This window comes from Convolutriloba macropyga, chromosome 5 (genome assembly GCF_964194025.1).
Source record: "Convolutriloba macropyga chromosome 5, txConMacr16.3, whole genome shotgun sequence".
NCBI classification, from domain to species: Eukaryota; Metazoa; Xenacoelomorpha; order Acoela; family Convolutidae; genus Convolutriloba; species Convolutriloba macropyga.
In genome coordinates this window covers 33202296-33225121 of record NC_134472.1, presented here as the reverse complement: position 1 = coordinate 33225121, position 22826 = coordinate 33202296, and the positions used below count along the sequence as shown (strand labels likewise).

Below are 22826 nucleotides of genomic sequence, written 5' to 3'. Positions count from 1 at the left end.
ATTGAACTAGATTGGTTTGGGGGAAGGTTGGGTGGATAAACGGTTTGCATACCGTAAACCCAATCAAAGAGTGGGAAAAGATAGATAAGTACTCATTGCGATTACAGAAAAATGAAGAGGTGGTTTTATATCTTCAATAGAATAAATAAGCCGTACCTTAAATAGGACCAGTTAGGAATCCACAAAAGCATACAATTCTATCTCATAACACGTTGATACTAGGCAAGGGGGCTCCTTATTGTGCATCCCCACAAAATTTTCATCGCATCTTAAAATTTTTTTAATCAAGCAAAATTGATTATTTCAGCATCTATAGGGAAAAACATAGCCGGCAGATTGCCGGAAAATAGCTGCGATAGACGCTTGTGGCCTTCCATGAATTGAAACAACTAAAAAAATAATATTGACAGACCGATCACCAGATTTTTAATAGACCACTATACTTTTTGGGTTAGATTCGGACTGTCCTTTTTATGAGACACATTTGCTCTACAAGGAAAAAGCCCTAATGGAGCTTTTTCAAAATTAATATTCGATATTAAAACTCAAGACTCTATTACTCAGGAATTATGGCATATAAGTTGGGCACTACTTAGATGCACACTATTGACCTTTAATTAGTAAATATTCATAAAATTTAAAGTTCCATAAGTTAGTTCAGAAGTCAGTTTTTTTAGTGCTGTGAGTCACACAATTGACCTAAAAGCAGAAATGACGTCACAAAAACAAATTTTAACTGCAAAGCAGTAGAAGTCACTGAAGTCCTTGAAAAAGTCAATTCCCAGAAGTCGTTGTAAGACGAAACAAAAATCTGTTAGACGGAGTAAAAAACATAGCAGGACAAGTCCTGACGTACAATTCAAAGAATTTTCATTGACTAAACAAAAAACTAGACCTAGAACGGACTATGAGTGAATTGGAAAAACCATTTCTAAAAAAAAATCAGATAAAAAACAGAAAATCAATGTAAAAATGCCGCAAAAAACCATTAGCGAGAAATGGAAATTGGTTCAAACAAAAAACTAGGTCTAGAATGAACTATGAATGGATTGGGAAAAACATTTAGAAAAAATCCGATCCAAAAAATTGAAAAAAAAAACAGCAAAAAATCAAAGTGAAATTGCCGCATGTGAACAGAAAACCACTACCGAGAAACCGCATTTTTGTTCAAACACCGTATTCTCACTCTACTTTAAAATTAGAGCGAAAAAATTTCAGGCCGCAAAACCACTCACTTTTTCGCTCCACTTCCTGTTTCGGCGTGACCAAAATCACTACTCCAAATCATGAAAATGTGTGAACAGATCTTAAAAAATAGACAGCGCCCCAATACAATTCAAATTCTTTGAATTGTAAAAAATTAGGAGCGCTTTAATAGCCGCCTGGGATTGCTGACGCGGCTATTAATAAACAAATATGATTATAAGTAATGTCTTCTATATAAAAGAGTATATGGAAAATAATTAAAGTCAAAAGAAAAAAGAGAACGGCAAGATTTGAGCTTACGTTTTAACGTTTAACCAACAGCAACCAGCTCGCCTGACTATAATTTCTTATTCGCATTCCTAACTGTACTAGAATTTTAATCAGAAAAGTTTTGCAAACAATTGTTGCTTGTACAAATGTTTGAAAATTTGTCAATTTTACGGTTCGATTTTCCTGGAAAATTTCCCTTCAATGCAAAGTCTATGTTGCAAAGGAAATTTATCGCGAGCAGACTGTGGGAGAAGACAGATGGGAGAGAGATAACCTGACTTAACAGCAATATCTAACTGGAAGTATGGTTTGAAGAACTTCAAAGTTGATATGATCATATTTACCTACCACAATTAATTGTTTTTTACTAAGAGACATCTAGTAGAACAGTGGTTTTAATTTCTGATTTTCCCTTCAACCAACAAAAAAACAAGCAGCCATTTTTGAAAACTTTGGAATGTTTTCAAATTTATTTTACTATTCGAGTACTTCTGCGAACCCCAGCAGTAAATCTTCATTCGCTCATTAAAATACAAGCAATTCTAGCAGAAGGAGAAAAAACTTTGAAAAATTTATTAGGTGCCATCTGAAAGCATTAGATAATTTTCTTAGTTGCTCCTTAGATAACGAATTAGACCTTTGATTAAATGGATTCAGTCATGAGACTTAAAAACAAAAAATGCTTGCAAAACTGAATTCATTGAAAATTTACAGAAAGTCGTTGCCGGAGCCACCAAAACCGCGAGCTTTACTCAGAAAACATAAAATTTAATCAATGGGACTCATTAGAACAAACATAGGATATTTCATTAATTGAACTTTAAAAGGAAAACAGGCTTGTCTGTCATTGGGATTTAAAAAATGCATAAATATTTCTTAAAAGACCAAGATTAAAAACACAATCTGAATGTTTTATCGCAAAAATGGACAATGAGAACAAAACTGGCCTTGCTATCGCTGATCGGCTGCTAAAAAAATTATTCCAAAACGTTTCGGAACAGATTTTTGGCGAACCAAAATCTTATTATATTGAATATATATTATGCTTTTTTGATAAATATCGATTTAAATGACCATAAGCCCGCCAAACTGTTAGTTCCATAACACTTTCCTAAGCTGGGAAACACAGGTAGCTCTCATCTCACTACGCAAAGATTGTAGCAAAGATTGCTAGCTATGGTTTAGGGAAGCTAGCTTAAGCTTAATTAAAGGGCCGTGGGGTGAGCCCGGCGGGGGTACGAATTATCTCAAATTATGAACAAATCTTACAAACTGGGAAGACCAATATTCGAAACTAATGGTTGTTCACAAAGAGATCACAACACGTAAAATAAACACTTAATGCCTTTGTGGGCAGAGCAAGGAAACTTTTTGAACTTACAAAGAGAGGAAATAGGAGAAAGTAGGCACAGATACTGGTGCAGACCATCAGCTTAGCAGAGTATATAAGCTCCAGAGCGTCAATTCTGAAACACCAAATTGAAACAGCTCTCTAAAATGCCAGGGGAAGAGCATAAATCCAGCGACTCTGGAATTTCAATGCTTATAGAATTTATGTCATTAAAATTTTTTTTAAAGATCTGACAATTTTCTTATGATTCTCGCATAAATTTCAAAGATATTTTTAAGAGAACTTTGCAGTAATTTTGTCAGACCTATAGTGATAAAAAATAATCCATAATCACAGGGGACAGGGGCACTGAGCGTTACATTTGTCATCAGTACCTAAAATAATCGCTAATTATTGCAAACCCTCAGATTTACGGGCAGCATTAATGAAATATGTCTAAAATGAGTCTTTAAATCTTAAAGTCTCTAATTTTACTACTTGATCATTGATAACTTTTCAGCTATCTGTGGAAGCTAATTTTTGACTTTCACATCCAGATTCAGTCAAAAGAATGAAAAAAGTCGCAACAAACAATTCTTTTTGTACCTAGAGATGAGAAAACATGTGACAAATGCGGCTGCAAGAGTTAGAAGAATTCCAGAGTGAAATCCAAAGAGGTAGAGGGTGGATTTTGGTATTATCTGGAAACTCATTGGCCGGCACAACTCACGCATGCCACCTAAACACAATTATATCTCAAAACATTTAACACTCGTTTTACTTGATGCAGAAAATTGAAGCACCACAGTCACTTGTGGAAAGGAAATCACTTAATTAATATCAACAAGGAGGTTTGGTAATGTGCAATCGCACATAAGGTTCCGACCCCGCTCATCCACAATTTTGGCATAATTGTCTACCAAATGAGGAACAGATGCAAAAACACAAAAAATTCAAGTATTTTTGAAAAAAAAACTGGTGTATAAACGAAAAGATAGCCTCCAGAGCAAATAATTCAGTGGAATAAAAATGATGCATTAGATTGACGAGATATGCCGATATAAATAAAGCGAGCGAAGACGAACGGCAAAATCAAACAACAACAACAAACATTAATTAAATCAAAAAATTTACGTCCGTTTTAAAGAACAAAACTCCATAACAAAGTCAAAATAGCGTCAGATAAAACTGAAAATAAACAAAATAACTTGTAATTCGCAAACAAAAAATGGTTATTCACGAGTTCATAATAACGCTTAGTAACAATTAGACAAAAAAGAACAGAAGTGAATTTTTTAAAAAAAAAACAATTAATTTTTAAAGTAATGAAAACCATAAGGAATCCAGAAAAATATCCCATAGGTTTACATTTATCGATGCATCTATAGAAGGGAAGTAAGAACTCTTGGTATTCAATTTTTTATGCAGTTACAAAAATACAGTAACAACAAATAGACAACAAACTAAAAATCAAAATCAAACTTGCTAGAAAATGCTTTGGAAGCCGTAAAGCCATACTTTGGCCCCCAAAATATGTTCGATTGCACCTTCGTCGAACACCGATAAAGTATTATGTGGCCGCTCATTATTGAAAATAAGCAACAATTAGATAAAAAAAGAAAAAAATGCAAAATTAGGTAATACTTCTTTTTTTTTCGAAAAAAATTTATTTCCAAAGACATAAAAGCCATTAATTACAAAATGAAAAATTTGAATAGGTTCAACGATTCTTCCAAAGAAAGCCCTTGAGACCTGCAATTACCCAGAATATGTCCCAAGTCTACAAAAAGAACGTCAAATATGACAAAAATTCATTTCCTTTTTTTGTGAAAAACCCGTGTGGAAGCCAGTAAAGTCATAACGAATTCTCTTAAATTATTAGATTTTGTGACACCAATGCCTTTTGACACCTTCCCTTGAAATTTATTTTGTGACCTCTCATTAATGAAGCTAGGTAACAATTAGACCAAAAACAAAGCAAGATTATGTAATACTTGTTTTTATCGAAAAAAATTTATTTCCAAAGAAATGAAAGCCATTAATTACAAAATGAAAAAAATGAATAGGTTCGTTTATTCTTCCAATGGAGGCCCTCGAGACCTGCAATTATCCAGAACAAGTCTTACGTCCACAAAAAGAACGTCCAATAAGACAGAAATCAAAAATTAGTTTACTTTTTTGTGAAAAACCCGTGTCGAAGCCAGTAAAGTCATAACGAATTCATTAAAAACATTAGATTTTGTGACACCAATCCTTTTTGACACCTTCTTTGACAAAAATAATGTCATCTTTAACCTTTAATTAACGAGATCATGTAACAAACAGACAATAAAAGGAACAAAATTGCAAAGTTGAAATGTTTTTTTTTTCATTTTGGAAAACAACTTTTCAAAGTCATGAAAGCCATTATCTATCTTCGAATATCAGCACATCGGCTCATCTACTCTTCCAAAAAAAGCCTATCAAAACCGGGTCATTGTACCGGAAAATAATTACGACTAAAAAGTCAAGGTAAAAACGACAGTTAAAGACAAAATAAAAAAAAATTCAATAAAAATCTTCGAGAAAGTACTGTCGAAGCGGTAAAGAACCACAATAAATATCTTTAAGGATTTAAATATTATCAATTGAGCGTTATTTTGAACGCGAAAAATGTAATATATGAACTGAAAATAACGTGATAATTTGACAAAACTAGAAAACATGAAAAATGGGCAAATACCTAAAAAATAAAAAAAAAATGTGAAATCTGGTAGTATCAAAGCCAGAAGAACATAACTTAAGGCGTAAAAACGCAATAAGGACTAAATTGGAAATCAGCAGAGAGAAGGAGCACTCTTCGATTGCTGACACTAAGCTACAAGTTGACCAAATTAAGAGAAAAATGGAGGCAAAGTTCAATAAGCCATTTTTTATTTAAAAGTCAAAACGACCATAAGCTTTCAAGCAATCAACTAGATAATTGAATTTCCAGCTCATTAGGAAGCCAATAGGACCTATCACTACTGAGCTTTGATTTGAAATGTTCTGTTATTTAATTAATATAAAAAAGATCGATTTTTTTTTATAAAAAACCGACTGACAACAATCCGAATTAATTTTGGATTGTAACGGTCCAAGATTGGTATAGAACTAGTACTTCTAATACTGATTGTCCATTAGGACTATTTAATTTTTGGAATGTCATTGATATAGATATTTTGTTAGTTAAAAAATCAAAAATAAATGCTGCGTTTTTGATAATCAACGAATAAAATAGCAAAAAACGGCAAAGTTTCAATTACAGAGCACTCTCAACGGAAGTTGAAGTACAATTAGCCCCCATTTCAGTCCACAGAGATTGTGTTAAAGGTGTTTGGGTGTGCACTTCCTGCAAATTTAGTCAGAGTGGACTAAATATTTCGTCTTTAAACGTAAAATCTACAACATTTTCTCGAAAAAATTTATTAAATTTTATCAAAATTGGCGAAGTTTTAATAAAAAATTCCGAAAAAAGGTGAATGAAATCAACGGAATTCACTCTATTTTCTCAAAAGTTTAAACCTCGATATCTCCCTGTCAAAAACCAAAATCAAAAAAATCTTTTTAATTCCATATTCTACGCTGGACATGCTTTCTAATGATACCAGTCTCAACTCTCTACGATGAATATATCGATCGGCCAAAATTGACTGAACAAAAAAAGAACCCATTTGAGTATACATTTCCTCCCCCCCCCCCCCCCCCTCAAGAGGGGTCGGAACAATAATACTTATAATAAAAAAATTGATAATGTGACCAGTTTACCCGCCGAACAGTCTGTTTCGCCGATACATCAATAACACCAACAACACTCATTTTAGCGCAACACGATGAGAAACGAAAATCGAATTATCCCGCCACTATAATCTGGTCCAATTTTTTTGACAAGAAATGAGTCGTTCTGAAATAACCCTGTCAGAGAAATAGTGACGAAGAAGCTTTTAATTAGTACAGCTAAATGAAATCGAAATAAAAACTGACTGTCAATTTCAATTTTTGATTTAGACAAAAGTATCAGTGTTTATCAAGCACATCATTCGTCGATTACCCTTCATAAAATTAAATCCTCCCATCTTTTATTTCAACTGTTTATAACATAAGAAGCACGCTTCAATTTCACAAGGGGAAGATTTTACTAACTGTAAGCAGAATTGATTTGACTAGAGAGTGTTTCTCGCGAGAAGTATCTGTAGCTGTTGCGTCTGCTGGTACCAGGAGTAGTCCCCATTGAGTTCATCTCACAGTTGCTCACGTAATCCTATAAACAAAACCCCCTTCTCTCTCAAATAACAACCAGTATTAAGAATATCTTCATGAGCAAATATGATTTGCTGAATTTAGTTGTATGAATACATGATTATATGCTACGAACTTTCGAGAAAATTGGCCCAAAAATGTATTTTTAGTTAGAAAGAATGGTTGTTAAAAACTTAAAGCAGAAATTGGAATTTTCTTTTAGTAATCCAAGTTCTCTCCAGTTTCTACAAATAAAAGATGCGTAACTCTTGCTTAAACATGTATATCGAACAAAGCCAAATAGCACCCAGCGAAAACATAATCTACAAAGAGAGGTATCGCAATCAACGACCAAAATCCATGTCACGTTATGGAATATTGAATAATTACGGGGATGCGATCAGCCCATGTCTGGATATCGTCCCACCACTTCTGTCCAGCAGCCCCACCCTCACACGTTCCAGAGTTCCTCTGGCTGCTGGGTTTCGTCAAAGAGTTCTGCTGAGTTGGGACCTGAGAATAAGGAATCTGGTCACATTAAATGATGCGAACTTAGACTACTTCCAACACCGGTTGGGAACTAGAAAACTATACCCTAATTTTGAACTACGTAACAAACAAGTAACAATTAAAGGTTCAGATGAAACACTTGAAAATTAAATTTTTAGAATTGGATTATGTTCAAAGCAGCATTGATTGGGATTAGGTTGAAACACAAAGATGTGGGCCTCATGTAGCAATTGTTCGCACTTTTTGCGAATCATGAATGACGGTGATCAAGAATTGTAGGGTTCCGTACAGCGATTTGAGGTAACTGACATACTGTAGAAAACGTTTCACAATCATAATTCCCACCAATCTTTGTCCGATCCTTGTATGATTGCTAGGGAATCATCAATGATTCTCTATAAATACTAAGACTTCGTATATGATCTTTGTAAGATAAACAAGATATCATAAACGAGTAAGAAAATTCATACTATTATGAAGAATATGACATCTGAGATATATTCCAAAGAGGCAACCAATAGAAATTTGAAATGGAGAAACAGAACCTCTTGGTACTCCGAGGTTGTTGTCGAGTATCCGTATGGTATGTGGTTGAGCATCCAGTAGAGACAAAATGACGTCACAGCAACACAGACGGACACAAAGACAGAGGGCATCCACACACATGAAGGTAGGATGAAAACACCACCCGGCTGCAACATCTGCACCTAATATTGTTCCAACATTTCTTTCGAAATGGCTTAATATTTATGTAATGCCGTTTTTTTCTCCAAATCAAATCGGAAAAATTCATAAGCATCTTTAGGGCGTTGTCTTTTCAAATGAAATCTATTGGCTTTTTTCGGTTTTTGCGGAAATAAACACGGAAATTGGGGCTATATGCCCACTAAGCTCGGGGGAGCTATGATGGGAAAGGCCCTTTTCCTCGTATGTTGTGGATGAGAAGTCAAATTAGAGTAGTGTTTAAGGTCAAACTGGAGTAGTAAAAAAGCGCAACGCAAGAGCTTGTAAGGCAAGGCAAATTTCAATCTCCTTTCACACTCAAGCGAGGAAAGGGTGTACAAACAAACCTACGGTTTAAGAGAGAAATTTTTTCCACGCGCCGCAAATTTTCATTTCCCCCCCTAAATTTCAGCAGCACAAAAGCTCTTAAATGAGATGCATGTGCTCTAATAATGCATAGATACTATTTTTAAACCCCCAATAAGTAACTAATAGTTTTTCAGGGTTAGACGCTATTTGTTTTTCATGAAAAATGACTAATTGTCAGTATTTTGCCCGTTTTTTGTTGCTCGCTCACTGAGTCTTATTGTGTTTTTGTTATTCTGTCCCATGAAATCGTTTTTTACAAGTATCAATGGTTCTCCGATGAAACAAATTTAAAATTACTTGATGAATAAAATTGGAATCTAGCCATTTTAACGTATTTGACACCACTTGTTTAAAAAAATAATAATATTGATATTGAATTTTACCATTTTTCGCAGTTGCTTTGGCTGATTTTCTCTCACAAATGAGAGGTCTCACCTCAAAAATGAGTCAATTTTAAAAGTTTTTTATAGCTTCTGATCAGATCTAACGGTTTTAAGGACTTTGAATCTATTTTTTTTTCAAAAAATTTGAGTGCTTTTCAGATTTCTCCGTTGTTGCTTTTGTCCTGTCACTTAGTTTCGTTAATGCCAATTCTCCTTGGCTATCTAATGAGGCACATTTGAGTTAACTCAATGACTTCACTTCATATCTCAGAAAAATGTGCATGTAAAGTTTCACGTGCTTCTTTTTACATAACAAGGTGCAATAAAACAACAGTTAAATGTAAAGGACATTAAAATCACTGAAGGCGAGAAATAGATCCTGATATTTCAACAATATTGAAAAACAAAAATAAAAACGAGAAAAGTCCAAAAAGACCGCTTTGAATGCCCGGTATTTGAAATTTGTCTTATTTAGCAAGTAAAATGCTTATTGCCAAGAACATTAATCACTGCATCCTCTCATTAAGAAACAGTGCTTAAACACTGTTTCTAACGAGCAAATCCAATTGAAACAACTCAGTTATGACTTTTGTAAAACAACACTTTTCCGCTTTTTGCATCAACCTAAATCGTAACTATGAGAATCAATGGCGACTATTTACCGATAATATGTCGCTTAATGTTTTAACATACTCAGACACTAGGCCAAATGAGCACAAAAATAACGCAGACAGCTCAAATTTGAAAAATATTTCCATTCTGTCTACAATTTAAGTTCAAAATTATGTTGGTTTGTGAATAACTTAGGGTACTCAATGAACGCCGAATACTTTATATTAGTTAAAGGCATATATTGTTTTGAAAAATATCTGTAGTACAAATAAGTTATAGCGAAAAACATTACAGTAATTGGTGAAATAGAACACTTGACAAACATCTGAAGATTATTTTGTTTCAGATTGGTCATTTTAGCTTTGCTCATTTAGTGAGAATTGCTCACAAATTGAAACCTTTAATTTTTAGTTCTTAGTGATCAATTTCCTTGTGACATTAAAGCGCAAACAATAAAGTTCGCAAAAAATAAAAAGCGAGAGTAAGATATACAATGATAACAAGAAATCCAGTGGGAAATTGGAGAAGCCAATGAAATCGGGTTAAAGCAAAGTTCAAACAGAATACAAAACTTGTTAAAAGATTGTCTCACAAAAACAAGTAGTATGCCTCATTTTCATTATTATCAGCATCTCGCTTTTTGCTTTTCGCTCTGATTCTATTTTGAAAGTAATGAAGTTTAGAAAATCCAAGCAGTTAAGAAAAATTTGCTGAAACACATACGAGATTAAGTTTTAAGACAAGTCAAGCTTGTTTTCTCTCTGAATTTTTCAACTCAATAATTATTGGCACAACAAATCATTGTTGTTATCAAAAACCGATGTTTCTTCTTCCCTATGTATTAGAACAAAAATTCAGATAGATAGGTATATCAGTTTTGGATAGAAAGAAGTTTACTTAGATAGAAAGAAGTGCATTACTGTTATTTTTTCGACCGCAACACGGGAGTTCGGTCAAAATCCTTTTGAGATATGAATTGAAGTTCATGTAAGAATAGTTGTCCAACCCAAACATCAATCCTGTTTTTGGATTACCTGTGAGTTAATCTTTGTCACTCGGCAAATTAAAAAATTTTAATTTGTGCGAAATCAGTCAATGAAACAAAGACTCTTTGCCCCGCCATTTGGCTATGTTACATAAAATTTCAAAAATTTTTCAGGCCTAAAAAAATTTTTGGCTTCATTTTTGAGCCTAAAAAAACATCATTTGTTTTTTCGCTACAAATAAATACTGTTGAATTAAGAGTTGCTTTCACCAGAGTCTTTAACCAAATAAAGGAAGAAAACCGTAGCAACAGATTTAACAAAGAATGCCGTTCTGTTGTTTTTTCTGTTGTAATCATCTTTTGATCTTTGTTTTCTTTTTTGGGCTAATAAATAGCTGTAAAGCGTTGTTCAAACAACCATTTCAAAAAATTATATTTTACAAAAAAATGATTTAAAAAATTATTGTACTTACCTTTTTTGGTTGTTTTTTTTTGTTGTGTGCAGTGGCATCAAAGCTTGATGTTTATGTGTTTTCCAACAAATAAAAATGTTGTAATCGACAATATTTTCCGAAAAATGGTGCTCAGCTTTCATTCTAATTGACCGAAGTCTGGTTTTTAATTGCATTAAAAAAACCTGGTTTTTAATTTTTATTTAACAGTAAACTTTCTAGTCTGAAAACCAAGGGGAAAGAAGCACCTTTAAAACAATCCGTTTAACATTTCTTCGAGTAATTTTTTAAATAGTCAATGAAATAGGAATTTAAAACCTTATTTTTAGCATCCAGTGTTTTTAACATATTGTTGTAACTTCCATGCTGATCGTGCTGTATCGTCATCCAAGGACAATGTTTGAATTTTCAATGCAACGAACAGTACTTAGGCAAGCTCTGTCACATATTTATACGTTAGAAAATATTGCTAAGACGTCCTACAGAAAAGATTTTAAGTTTTTGTCAACGAATTTTGACGCCTTTTCATGACAGCATACAATGAAATTAAAGCCGATAGAGAAATCACAAAGCTGAAACATACACGGCTGATTGCCGGAAAAAAGCCGCCGTTGATTCCAATAAGCATGATTGGGATTGAAAGAATAGATATTGAAAAAAAAATAAGATTTTTGTACAAAAACATTTTTTAAGTCAGATTTATTTTGATGGCATTTCGTAGTTGAACATACTTCTGTTTCTTAGACAGAGGCTACAGGGGTAACTATACCAATAAGCATTAGAGAGAGGTAACTAATACTTATAGGAACGACGTTCAAATCGCGGGCATCTATAATTGGGCTTCAAGGGTTTATCCCGTTTCTATTTCTGACTTCAATTTTTATACTGACTCTGTTCATTTTGAATTGCTTTGCTGAGCAACTGATATTCAAAATCACTTTTAGCAGAATGAGAGAAGAGAGAAACTAGCCTAGAGAAGTCAAAAAGATTTCACGCAAAATGTTGAAAAAGCGGCAAAATGAGATAAAGCAAAACATTTTTTTGTTCGACGAAGTAAAAAAAACATAGCAGGACAAGTCCTGAAACACAATTCAAAGAATTTTCATTGACTAAACAGAAAACTAGACCAAGAACGGACTATGAATGAATTGAGAAAACCATTTCGAAAAAAAAGCGAACCAAAAAATCGAAAACACTGTAAAAATCAAAGTGAAATTGCCGCATTTGAACAAAAAACCCGTAGCGAGAAAGCGAAGTTTTGTTCAAATACCGATCTCTTATTCCACTTTAAATTCAGAGCAAAAAAATGTCACGCCGCAAAACCACTCGCTTTTTCGCTCCACTTCCTGTTTCGGCGTGAACAATCACTATTCCAATTTGACTTCAAAAATCATGAAAATGTGTGAACAGATCTTAAAGAAAACATAGCCGGAAGAATTCCGGAAACAACTCGAAGGAGAAAATTGCCCATACTTATGACTAAACAAATGCCATAGAAAAATTAAGGAAGAATAGAAACGGCATTCAAAAACAAATTGAAAAAAAAAGCTAGAAAAAATTAATGAGTTTTTTAATAGTACAAGGGAACATAAAGCCGAGTAAAATTCGTTTGCAATTAGAGCAATGAGAAATCTCGCAAAACAATGGGCAAGTCATTATAGGCTAAAAAAACTTGTCTACAATTTGAAAAAAAAAGAAAAAATGCAAAAAATTAAGAAAAATGGTTTAAAATTTCTCAATTTTTCTGTCAATTTTCTAAGGAAAAAATTAATTTATACCAAGAAAACATTCGTCAATTGGTACCTGAACATTCTCTTAAGTAACAGGTTTCTATTCAAATCCCAATTAAAGCATTAAAACAAAAAACAGGCAAAAAAAATCGTTAAATTTCGTCTGAAAATCAGCAAAACTGATCAAAAACCTCCAAATGAGCATTTAACTCAAATTAACTACTTTAAACCTTCAATTCCTATCCAAGCCAGCCTAAAACTAATACAATATCATAACCAAACTTCATAACCATCAAAAGTTGAAAAAAACTGCTTTCAAATGCCGCACGTGAACAAAATAATTTTGCTCGCTTAGAGAAAATTTTTTCTTACATCAATTTTTCCCTCTCTCAAAAACAGCGGTATGAACAAAAACAACTCGCTCTACTCTTCATTTTTGTTCAACATCAAACGCACTCCAAATTTTTTCACGCGTTTCATTTCCCGCTTCAAAAATCACTCCAATAAAATTGATTAAAAAAAGGACTTCTCCAATACTCATCTTCGAGTCGTAAAAAAAGACAGCCCTCCAATACAATTCAAATTCTTTGAATTGCAAAAATTAGGAGCGCTATAATAGCCGGCTGAGAAGATGAGGGCGGCTATTAAAAAAGAAAGATTGATGTCACATTCTCATTTTCCCAAGGACATCTAACTTGCCATCTATCGCTCAGTTAGCATCCAAAGATGTTGACACAGATTGTGGAAATGTCGGACTTAATGTCCAATAAAATGTCCAATAAAACATCGAAATATCGAGATAGAGAATTAACTTTCCCATATTTTTTAGCGCCGGGTTTTACATCTGCTGAATTTTGCAAATAAAAATATCGTTCCGATAAAACAGTATAGTTTAGTTTGCCTGCTGTTAAGCTGTAATTTTTTTATTGCTAAATGCAAGTGTCTTAATCACCTTGACAGGGCTGAAATGTCCCATTGTGACGTACGAAGTGAGAAGAGATCCACAAGCAACCAGATTGAGAGAAAGGAGAACAAAGAGATAGCAGGCAGAGGATGTCCTGAATCTTGGCACCACAAACGGAGAGAAAGACTCGAGTGAGTTCAGCGTCACTGACAACAACTCCTTTTTGATGCACTGAAACAAAACAGAAATCAGAATATGATGAAGATTCAAGTTTTGGTCAAGTTAGTAGACAACTGATGTATGACACATTTACATCATAGTTAATTAATATTGCTTAATTGGCGTCTGTCGATGTACGCAAAGAAATTTTATGTACCCATCTCTAGCCGATAGGTCAACCCTAATAGGGTCCTCGATCATGCAATTTGGGTAGCAGTATCACCCACCCCCAACCTCAATTTCGCGAGTCTTTTTCCACAAAGTTGAGCAAATTACAATGTTCGCTTTTTGCCGCTTTTACAAATGTTGAAAAAGCGGCAAAATGAGATAAAGCGAAACATTTTTTTGTTCGACGAAGTAAAAAAACATAGCAGGACAAGTCCTGAAACACAATTCAAAGAATTTTCATTGACTAAACAGAAAACTAGACCAAGAAGGGACTATGAATGGATTGGGAAAACCATTTCGAAAAAAAAGCGAACCAAAAAATCGAAAACACTGTAAAAATCAAAGTGAAATTGCCGCATTTGAACAAAAAACCAGTAGCGAGAAAGCGAATTTTTGTTCAAATACCGGTCCCAAAAAAATTTCATGCCGCAAAACCACTCGCTTTTTCGCTCCACTCCCTGTTTCGGTGTGACCAATCACTACTCCAATTTGACTTCAAAAATCATGAAAATGTGTGAACAGATCTTAAAGAAAACATAGCCGGAAGAATTCCGGAAACAACTCGAAGGAGAAAATTGCCCATACTTATGACTAAACAACTAGAACAACTATTATGAATACTGAACCTCCACAAATGCCATAGAAAAATTAAGGAAGAATAGAAACGGCATTCAAAAACAAATTGAAAAAAAAAGCTAGAAAAACTTAATGAGTTTTTTAATAGTACAAGGGAACATAAAGCCGAGTAAAATTCGTTTGCAATTAGAGCAATGAGAAATCTCGCAAAACAATGGGCAAGTCATTATAGGCTAAAAAACTTGTCTAAAATTTGAAAAAAAAGAAAAAATGCAAAAAAATTAAGAAAAATGGTTTAAAGTTTCTGAGAAGATGAGGGCGGCTATTAAAAAAGAAAGATTGATGTCACATTCTCATTTTCCCAAAGACATCTAACTTGCCATCTATCGCTCAGTTGGCATCCAAAGATGTTGACACAGATTGTGGAAATGTCGGACTTTAAATGTCCAATAAAACATCGAAATATCGAGATAGATAATTAACTTTCCCATATTTTTTAGCGCCGGGTTTTACATCTGCTGAATTTTGCAAATAAAAATATCGTTCCGATAAAACAGTATAGTTTAGTTTGCCTGCTGTTAAGCTGTAATTTTTTTATTGCTAAATGCAAGTGTCTTAATCACCTTGACAGGGCTGAAATGTCCCATTGTGACGTACGAAGTGAGAAGAGATCCACAAGCAACCAGATTGAGAGAAAGGAGAACAAAGAGATAGCAGGCAGAGGATGTCCTGAATCTTGGCACCACAAACGGAGAGAAAGACTCGAGTGAGTTCAGCGTCACTGACAACAACTCCTTTTTGATGCACTGAAACAAAACAGAAATCAGAATATGATGGAGATTCAAGTTTTGGTCAAGTTAGTAGACAACGTTCTTCGATGGTTTGGTCCCTGCCAGCGGGGAAGAGCGCGGAGCACAATGTGCGAGCAAAAACCGAGCCACATGGGGGAAGGATGGGGTCCGGCAGTATGTTTAGCCTAGGCTATACTGCCGGACAGTCTTTCAACCACATCAACACCTGGGGAGTAGCCGACCCCATGTGCAACTCAAAGGCGATCAAATCCTTTACTAGGGACGACAGAGTGGTGATGCTACTAGCGAAGAAAAGGTTGCTGCATGACGTGGAAAGCAATCCAGGGCCTCAAAAGTTCCTCTGCACAGAGTGCAAACAGCCCATAAAGAGATCACAGTGGTCGGTCAAATGCAACGGATGTCGACAATGGATCCATTGGGACTGTACGGACTTGGGTCAGCACGGAAGATGGAATCTGCACTTCAGAGGCAAATGCTGCGAGCCTCCACCTCCTAGAGCCGCGGAAGCAGATACCCCGACGTACCCAATAGAGGGTCAACAGGGGGAAAACGATCCAGGACCACAAAAGTTCCTCTGCACAGAGTGCAAACAGCCCATAAAGAGATCACAGTGGTCGGTCAAATGCAACGGATGTCGACAATGGATCCATTGGGACTGTACGGACTTGGGTCAGCACGGAAGATGGAATCTGCACTTCAGAGGCAAATGCTGCGAGCCTCCACCTCCTAGAGCCGCGGAAGCAGATACCCCGACGTACCCAATAGAGGGTCAACAGGGGGAAGAGGCAATCCCGACGTACCCAACAGAGGGTCGACAGGGAAGGATTGTGACTGCTGAAGCGAAGAAAAGGAGACGGAAGCAGAAACACGCTAGAAGAAGGAGGAGACAGGCGAAGAGAGATCAGAAATGGCAAGAATATGCCGAACGCATTGGCCGGGAAAAGGTCACACCCATATGGACCTGGAATGTGCAACGAGCCAGGGCGAGTTTCCCGAGAAAGAACCGCTTCATGGAGATTCTTAAAGTCATTGCGGAAAACAACGTGGAAGTAGTAATGCTCTCCGAAATGCTCGAGCAATATCCGGGCATAAAATGGGTGAAATCAAGAGAACTGTACGGAGTTCTTGTGCACGGCAAGAGAAGCGGAGTCTTCCTCAAAGGCGAGTGGGCTGTGAAGTGGAAGCAACAAGGTTGCAAGAAAACCCTCGGCGACAGGAACACGGCTGTGGACGTTGATGGAAATCGCTTCGTCTCAACATACAAGCCGTTGTGGAATGGGGACTCTGACGAACTCCTAGATTACAAAGAGGAACTCCAAGCCATGCTATACTGGAAGGGAAAGATCATTGTCGGAGGAGACTTTAATTCCAGTGTAGGAAACACCGAGAAGAGGGGAGTCAGTAATGTTGCTGGCGCTTTTGGGCTAGGTACTACAAACACAGCCGGCGTTGATTTGATTAACTGGTGCAATGAATTTGGCTTGTGTTGGACTAGCTCCTTCTTCCGGCAAGCAAAACCAGGAACTTGGCGACATCCGAGAACTGGTAGATGGCACGAAATTGACGGGTTCCTTGTGAGACAAGAAGACCGCTCCAGATGGGTCCGGAAGATAAAGACAATCCAAATGAGACATCGACTGTCGGACCACGACCCGAAGTACATGCTGGCAAAACTAACGTTTTCAAAGAAGAGAGAGCCAAATAATAGCAAACCCAAATGCATCATCAACTGGGATAAGCTAAAAATTCCAGAGGTTGCGATCAAGTTTAGAGAAGGAGTCGACAAAGCGGTGGAGAATTCCGCTCAAACACTGAACTGGATGCAACTAATGAAAACGTTTGGGGAAGCTGGAGCAGAACACTGTGGGAAGAAGGAGAAAGCGCATCTAAACCCTTGGCTAGACACACATCAAGATGAAATGGAAGCCTTCCAGAGAGAGCTGTCGGGTCTCACAGAGAGAATCAAGACCACGAACTCTGATGGAAGAGAACTAGCACGGGAACAACGACGCGACCTCAGGAAAAAGATCAAATATGCGAAAACGTTTTGGGAAGAGGAATGGTGGTTGGAGGTTGTGGAAGAGGCCAAGAAAGCGGAAGTAAAGGGGGATGTCCGCGCTCTGTACAAGACCCTAAGAAGAATTGGGGTGAAGGACTCTAGCAGCATTGAAGAGGAGTACTTCACACAGGAGGAATTCAGGACGCACTTCATGAAAGTGTCAGAGGATCGCTTCGAGAGACCTGTCAACGAAATCTTAAAGACAGCCGAGACAACATCCGAAAGAACAGCAAATGGTGATGCTGACATTTTAGACAAGGAGATCAGCTGGACAGAGTTCGAGAGAGAACTAACGAAGATCAAAGATGGAGCTCCTGGAGTGGAGAACGTTCGGGTAAGCGCACTCAAATGCGCCAGCCCGGAAGTGAGAACACTTATCTACCAATGCATCCTCGATCTGTTGGCGAAGCCCGTGAATGAGTGGCCAAACGAAGTGAAGGAAGGCTGGGTAATACCACTGCACAAGAAAGGGGCTAAGAATGATCTCAATAATTACCGGGGTGTCTGTCTACTCCCCCTAGCCAGCCGCATTATAGCCAGAATTATGGCTTCGAGACTCAGGAACTGGTCTGAGGAAATAGGGGTTCTTGGAGAAAACCAGAACGGGTTCAGAAGCGGCAGGTCAACGGCAGATGCCACCCAAATTGCCATTAGAGTTGAAGAAGAAACCCGGAGAGTACTGGGAAGAGAAGAGTGCGAAAAAAGACCGGGAGCTGTGCTTTTAGACATCACGAAAGCCTATCCCAGAGTCAATAAACCGTTGCTGTGGACAATACTAAAACGGCTGGGAATGTCAGAAGCAACTTTGACGATACTGAAAAACCTCCACGAGGAAACAGCCTATCGAGTGAAAGGAAGGGAAGAACTAAGCCAGGAATGGACCCCGCAACGGGGACTGAGAGAAGGATGTGCGACCTCGCCTATCCTATTTAACATCTACCATGCAGAATCAATGCGCTTAGCCCAAAGTCGGCGGCAAACAGCAGCGGAACTCGCTGGCAAAGAGTGCGGACTGAAGTGGTCCTGGAGTGGCAGAGACAGTCTACCCCCACTCAGCACGTCGCGCGCACTAAGGAGCGCAGACCGAGAACTCTTCACTATCACCGATAGTCTCTTTGCCGACGACTCAACCCTAATCGGGTGGACGGACGAACTGATGACAGGAAAGGAGGAGGTTAAGGCCGCTATGTCCGAGTTCGAAGAGAGATGTCATGACGGTAAAGAGGAGTTCGTTGTGTTTGGAACTGAAACTGCTGACAAAACACGAATGCTGGGAACAAGGATTGGAAAGAAGCAGGACCTGGCAGCCAGAATCAACAGAGGAAACGCAACCTGGAACAAAGTTCGGAAATGGTTCTGGAAGTCGAATTTGAGCAAAAGAACCAGAGCCGTAATCGTTCAGGCAACTGTGGAAGCCACCCTCCTGTTCGACTGCACAGTCCATCCATGGAATAAATCCGAAATCAGGAAGTTGCAGAGCGTAGCGGATAAAGCGTACAGATGGATCTGGAACGAAGGGAGAGGTTTAAGCAAAATCAGAATGCAGAAAGAAGGAGTTAACGCGTTCGGAATTCGCAAGAAGTTGCAAATTGCCTCCCTCAGGTGTAAAATAGAAACGAGATCCCTACAGAGGATAGGACACATCCTCAGGATGCCTGACGCGAGAACCGTCAAGAGAGCAGTCCTGGGGCAGTGGGATCACCGAGGAACTGGGAAGGGCAAGCTGCGAGGCGGAACCATCTCAGTCTGGAGGCGTTTACTGGGTGAGGCGAACATAGACTGGACGAATGTAGGGAACATGGCTAAAGACCGGAAAGTATGGAAGTCAATCGTCCAAGCCCGCAGAACTTTTCTGGAAAGCTGGGAAGATGAAATGTGCCAGTGGAAAAGAGGCACATCCGCACCGAACAGATCGCAGAGAAAGAAGAGAGAAACGGGCCCATGGCTTTGCAGGTGGGAAGGATGCAGCACTCAGTGCAGAACGAAAACCGGGCTGACACAGCACGAACGAGCGCACGAAAAGAAGACAGTGAGACTCAGCTGTAGCCAATGCCATAGGGTTTTTGCGCGACAATGCAACCTTACAAACCATGCTAAGATCTGCAAAGGAGCGAGCATGAACGAGTGTCTCTGTGGTAGGAAAATCTCGGAAGGAAATATGACAAGACACATAAGAGAGAGCTGCCCCCTGAGGGAACACAAGATAAAGCCAAAGAGGCTAAACAGCCTCAGGGTAGCGTGCCCCGAGTGTGGCTCGCTGATAACTAGCAGTAACCTCTCCCGCCACAGGAAAAACCTACATGGATTGTAGGATAAGCCGTTTTCATTTCACAGAAGGAAGGGGGCGTGAATGTACCCAATAGAGGGTCAACCCATTGCTGTTTTTCAGAAAAGTCATGAATCGATCGAATCGGTCCAACATCGCTGGCCGAAGGAGACATGTGCGTTTCAATCTGACGGAAACGAGGAAAGAGCAACTAACGAGGTCCCTCGTGAACAAGGGCATGCTCATTGACTATGCACGAAACCCGTTTCGAACAATTGTCAGAACGGCATTACAACCGCAGTACACCATGGCGGTGCTAGGCGATTCTATCGCCTATGGAATGTTCATTCGTGACGCTGTTGTGATCAGCTGCCCGGGGGCAACCCTCGCGAGAATGGCCGTGCCAGAGATACGAGAGTATATCAAAAGCTGCGGCGTCAAAAGGCTAGCAATACTAGGCGGAACGAATGATCTTGTTGCAAGGGACGGGACCGTCACTCCAGTGGAGCCGATCCTAGAGAGATTGAAAAGTCTCATTGAGGCCTTCAAAGACGAGGGGATTAGAGTAGCCGTGATGCAGGTTCCTGGTCGAAGAAGATACAAGACCGAAATCAAGATGCTCAACAAGGCCCTAAAATCGTGTGCCAAGAAGAACGGCGCTGTCTTCCAAGAGTACACAAAATTCACATACGTAGGCGTGTGCGGAGACGGAATACATCCTTCACCGGCGCACCTCCAAGACCTCACAAAGGAAGTTTTCCGAGGCCTGGAGAAACTCTGCTGACGTACCCAATAGAGGGTCAACAAGCAGAGTCTCCACAACCCAACACCCACCCCCATATGCAAACACGACAACCAAGCAGCAACCAATTTTACAACCACGTAGCAACCAATCTATCCAAACAACCAAGTATCCCTATATAGCTGTCGAAACTAGCAAAGCATCCAGACCCCCTGTGGGGTGTAACGGAAAGAGAGAGAGAGAGAGAGTTAGTAGACAACTGATGTATGACACATTTACATCATAGTTAATTAATATTGCTTAATTGGCGTCTGTCGATGTACGCAAAGAAATTTTATGTACCCATCTCTAGCCGATAGGATAGGTCGACCCTAATAGGGTCCTCGATCATGTAATTTGGGTAGCAGTATCACACCCCCCCCCCCCCCCCACCTCAATTTCGCGAGTCTTTTTCCACAAAGTCGAGCAATTTACAAGGGATAAAATTAACGGATTATTTAGCCTGATAAACTTTCATACGCTTGGATAGTACTTATACTCGCATGGGGGTCAAATTGACAAGGATGATGAGCTATTAATGACCTTTTCCAGCGATTTGGCTTTCCGTCTAAAAATGATTCGATCCGTCCTTCCATCTCTGAACCCAGGACCAATCCACTCGAACACCGGAAAGTCGTAGAGATCCAGTGTATGGATGTCAACGACCGTCACTCGGTTGATGTAGCAGGCCTTGATGGGGTCCGAACTGGAGTGTGACTTTTTGGTAGTGGTTGGCTGAGTGGAGCCCACTCGCTGAGACGGGTTGTGGTAGGGATAAGAAGAGGAGGGGGCTCTATCATGCCAGATGGTCACCCGACTCAGCTTGCCCAGTGATTGAGAGGTGCTACAAATGGGAAAAATCAGCGCATCTCAGTATGTTAATTCAAATAATAGCATCCCTCCCCCATTAAAAATATACAAAACATCATGATATTTATGCGGTACTGAGATGATTCTTTAGGGGATAGACCAACTCTCAGCTGGAGGTCCCAAAGTCGGACCAAATGACAAGTCAAAAAGACCTGAATCAACCTCAAGAATTTGACCAAATTTTGACTCATTCATGCCAAGCAGTTTTAAGGTAAATAGCGCCCGAAAAAAAAGAATGCATGGTACCAAAACGAGAGGTTGCCGAGACAAATTATAACATATAAAAATGATGAACAGAGGGAGCAGGGAAGGTATATCATAGCTGTCTTATCGCAGCAATGTCAAAAGGTGAAACCCAGTCGCAACTAAAAAAAACAGTACGACAGAACCTGGGCAACTTTTACCTGACAAGGAAGGTTGTGATAGCTCCAGATGAGAAGCACTCAGTCTCATCTGAGAAGAGCTCTTTAGTCTCTGAGCTCCTGTGCTCTCCATGTAGAATACAGAACACTCGATTGTCAGTCCCAGTCATGAACATGTTTCCTGTCTCAACAGACAGCGCGTAGCTAAAACAGTGCATTCATCAGCATTTTGTTGCCTTTGAATTAATTATTATTGACATGATTATAGCTCTGATACAGATCTAACTCATGCAATTTTACTGATTAAATACTTATTTTGAAGTTCAATCCGTGAACGAAGTCAGAGGGTTACTTCATTTTTATAAGAACCGGCATTGAAAATGATTAAATTGCCCAAAAAACTGCTAAAAACAGTCATCTGTTAATCCACTACTTCTGAAGTTCAAGTTCAAACAAATTGATTCACTTTGTCAATTAACCGTACTCATCGTCGTCATCGGCCTCAAAGTAAACTTATCAGAATCGGAAGTACCGTCTTCAGCGCAACCACAGGTGAATACTAAATTGTTCTTCGTGAGTAGTGCTAATTTTTGCTTTCCATTTTACAAGCAGCAGGATCTAAAGTCTTTAAATTGAACTCTCCCAGCCTGTAAACTTAAAATTGAGCCAAAAGCTCACACGCCTTATAACGAAGTTTCAGCTTAAGCTGTTAATCTGAAATCCTCTTAAGGAACCAAGCAATGACAGCTGTTAACTTGCACAAAAAATTTTGGAACAATTTTTTTTAAAGCGCTGAAAACTAGATATAAAACAATTTACCAGTAATAGTTTCTACAGCTGTTATCTATATGGTAGACAATTTTGTCAAGAGCGTCCTCCAATGTTGTGCTCTTTGCAAATATCTTCACAATGGCGCATAGATTGATACCAAGGATAACCATAATGAAGAGTAGTCGCCAACCAAACATCGCATCACTAAAAC

The 22826-nt window shown here is 38.3% G+C and overlaps 1 protein-coding gene across 1 annotated transcript in view; it reads right to left on the bottom strand.

Annotated features, from left to right (window-relative positions):
- LOC142339341 (uncharacterized) overlaps window positions 1–22826 on the bottom strand; it is a 131200-nt gene that overhangs the window by 48370 nt on the left and 60004 nt on the right. Inside the window, exons 18-26 of the mRNA XM_075389322.1 lie at window positions 22664–22819; window positions 21887–22048; window positions 21156–21456; window positions 15318–15500; window positions 8119–8280; window positions 7454–7576; window positions 6968–7085; window positions 3413–3545; window positions 2858–2942 (exon numbers count right to left, since the gene is read on the bottom strand). Of these exons, the coding sequence (XP_075245437.1) occupies window positions 2858–2942; window positions 3413–3545; window positions 6968–7085; window positions 7454–7576; window positions 8119–8280; window positions 15318–15500; window positions 21156–21456; window positions 21887–22048; window positions 22664–22819 (1423 nt within the window). The remainder of the gene's footprint in view (window positions 1–2857; window positions 2943–3412; window positions 3546–6967; window positions 7086–7453; window positions 7577–8118; window positions 8281–15317; window positions 15501–21155; window positions 21457–21886; window positions 22049–22663; window positions 22820–22826) is intronic.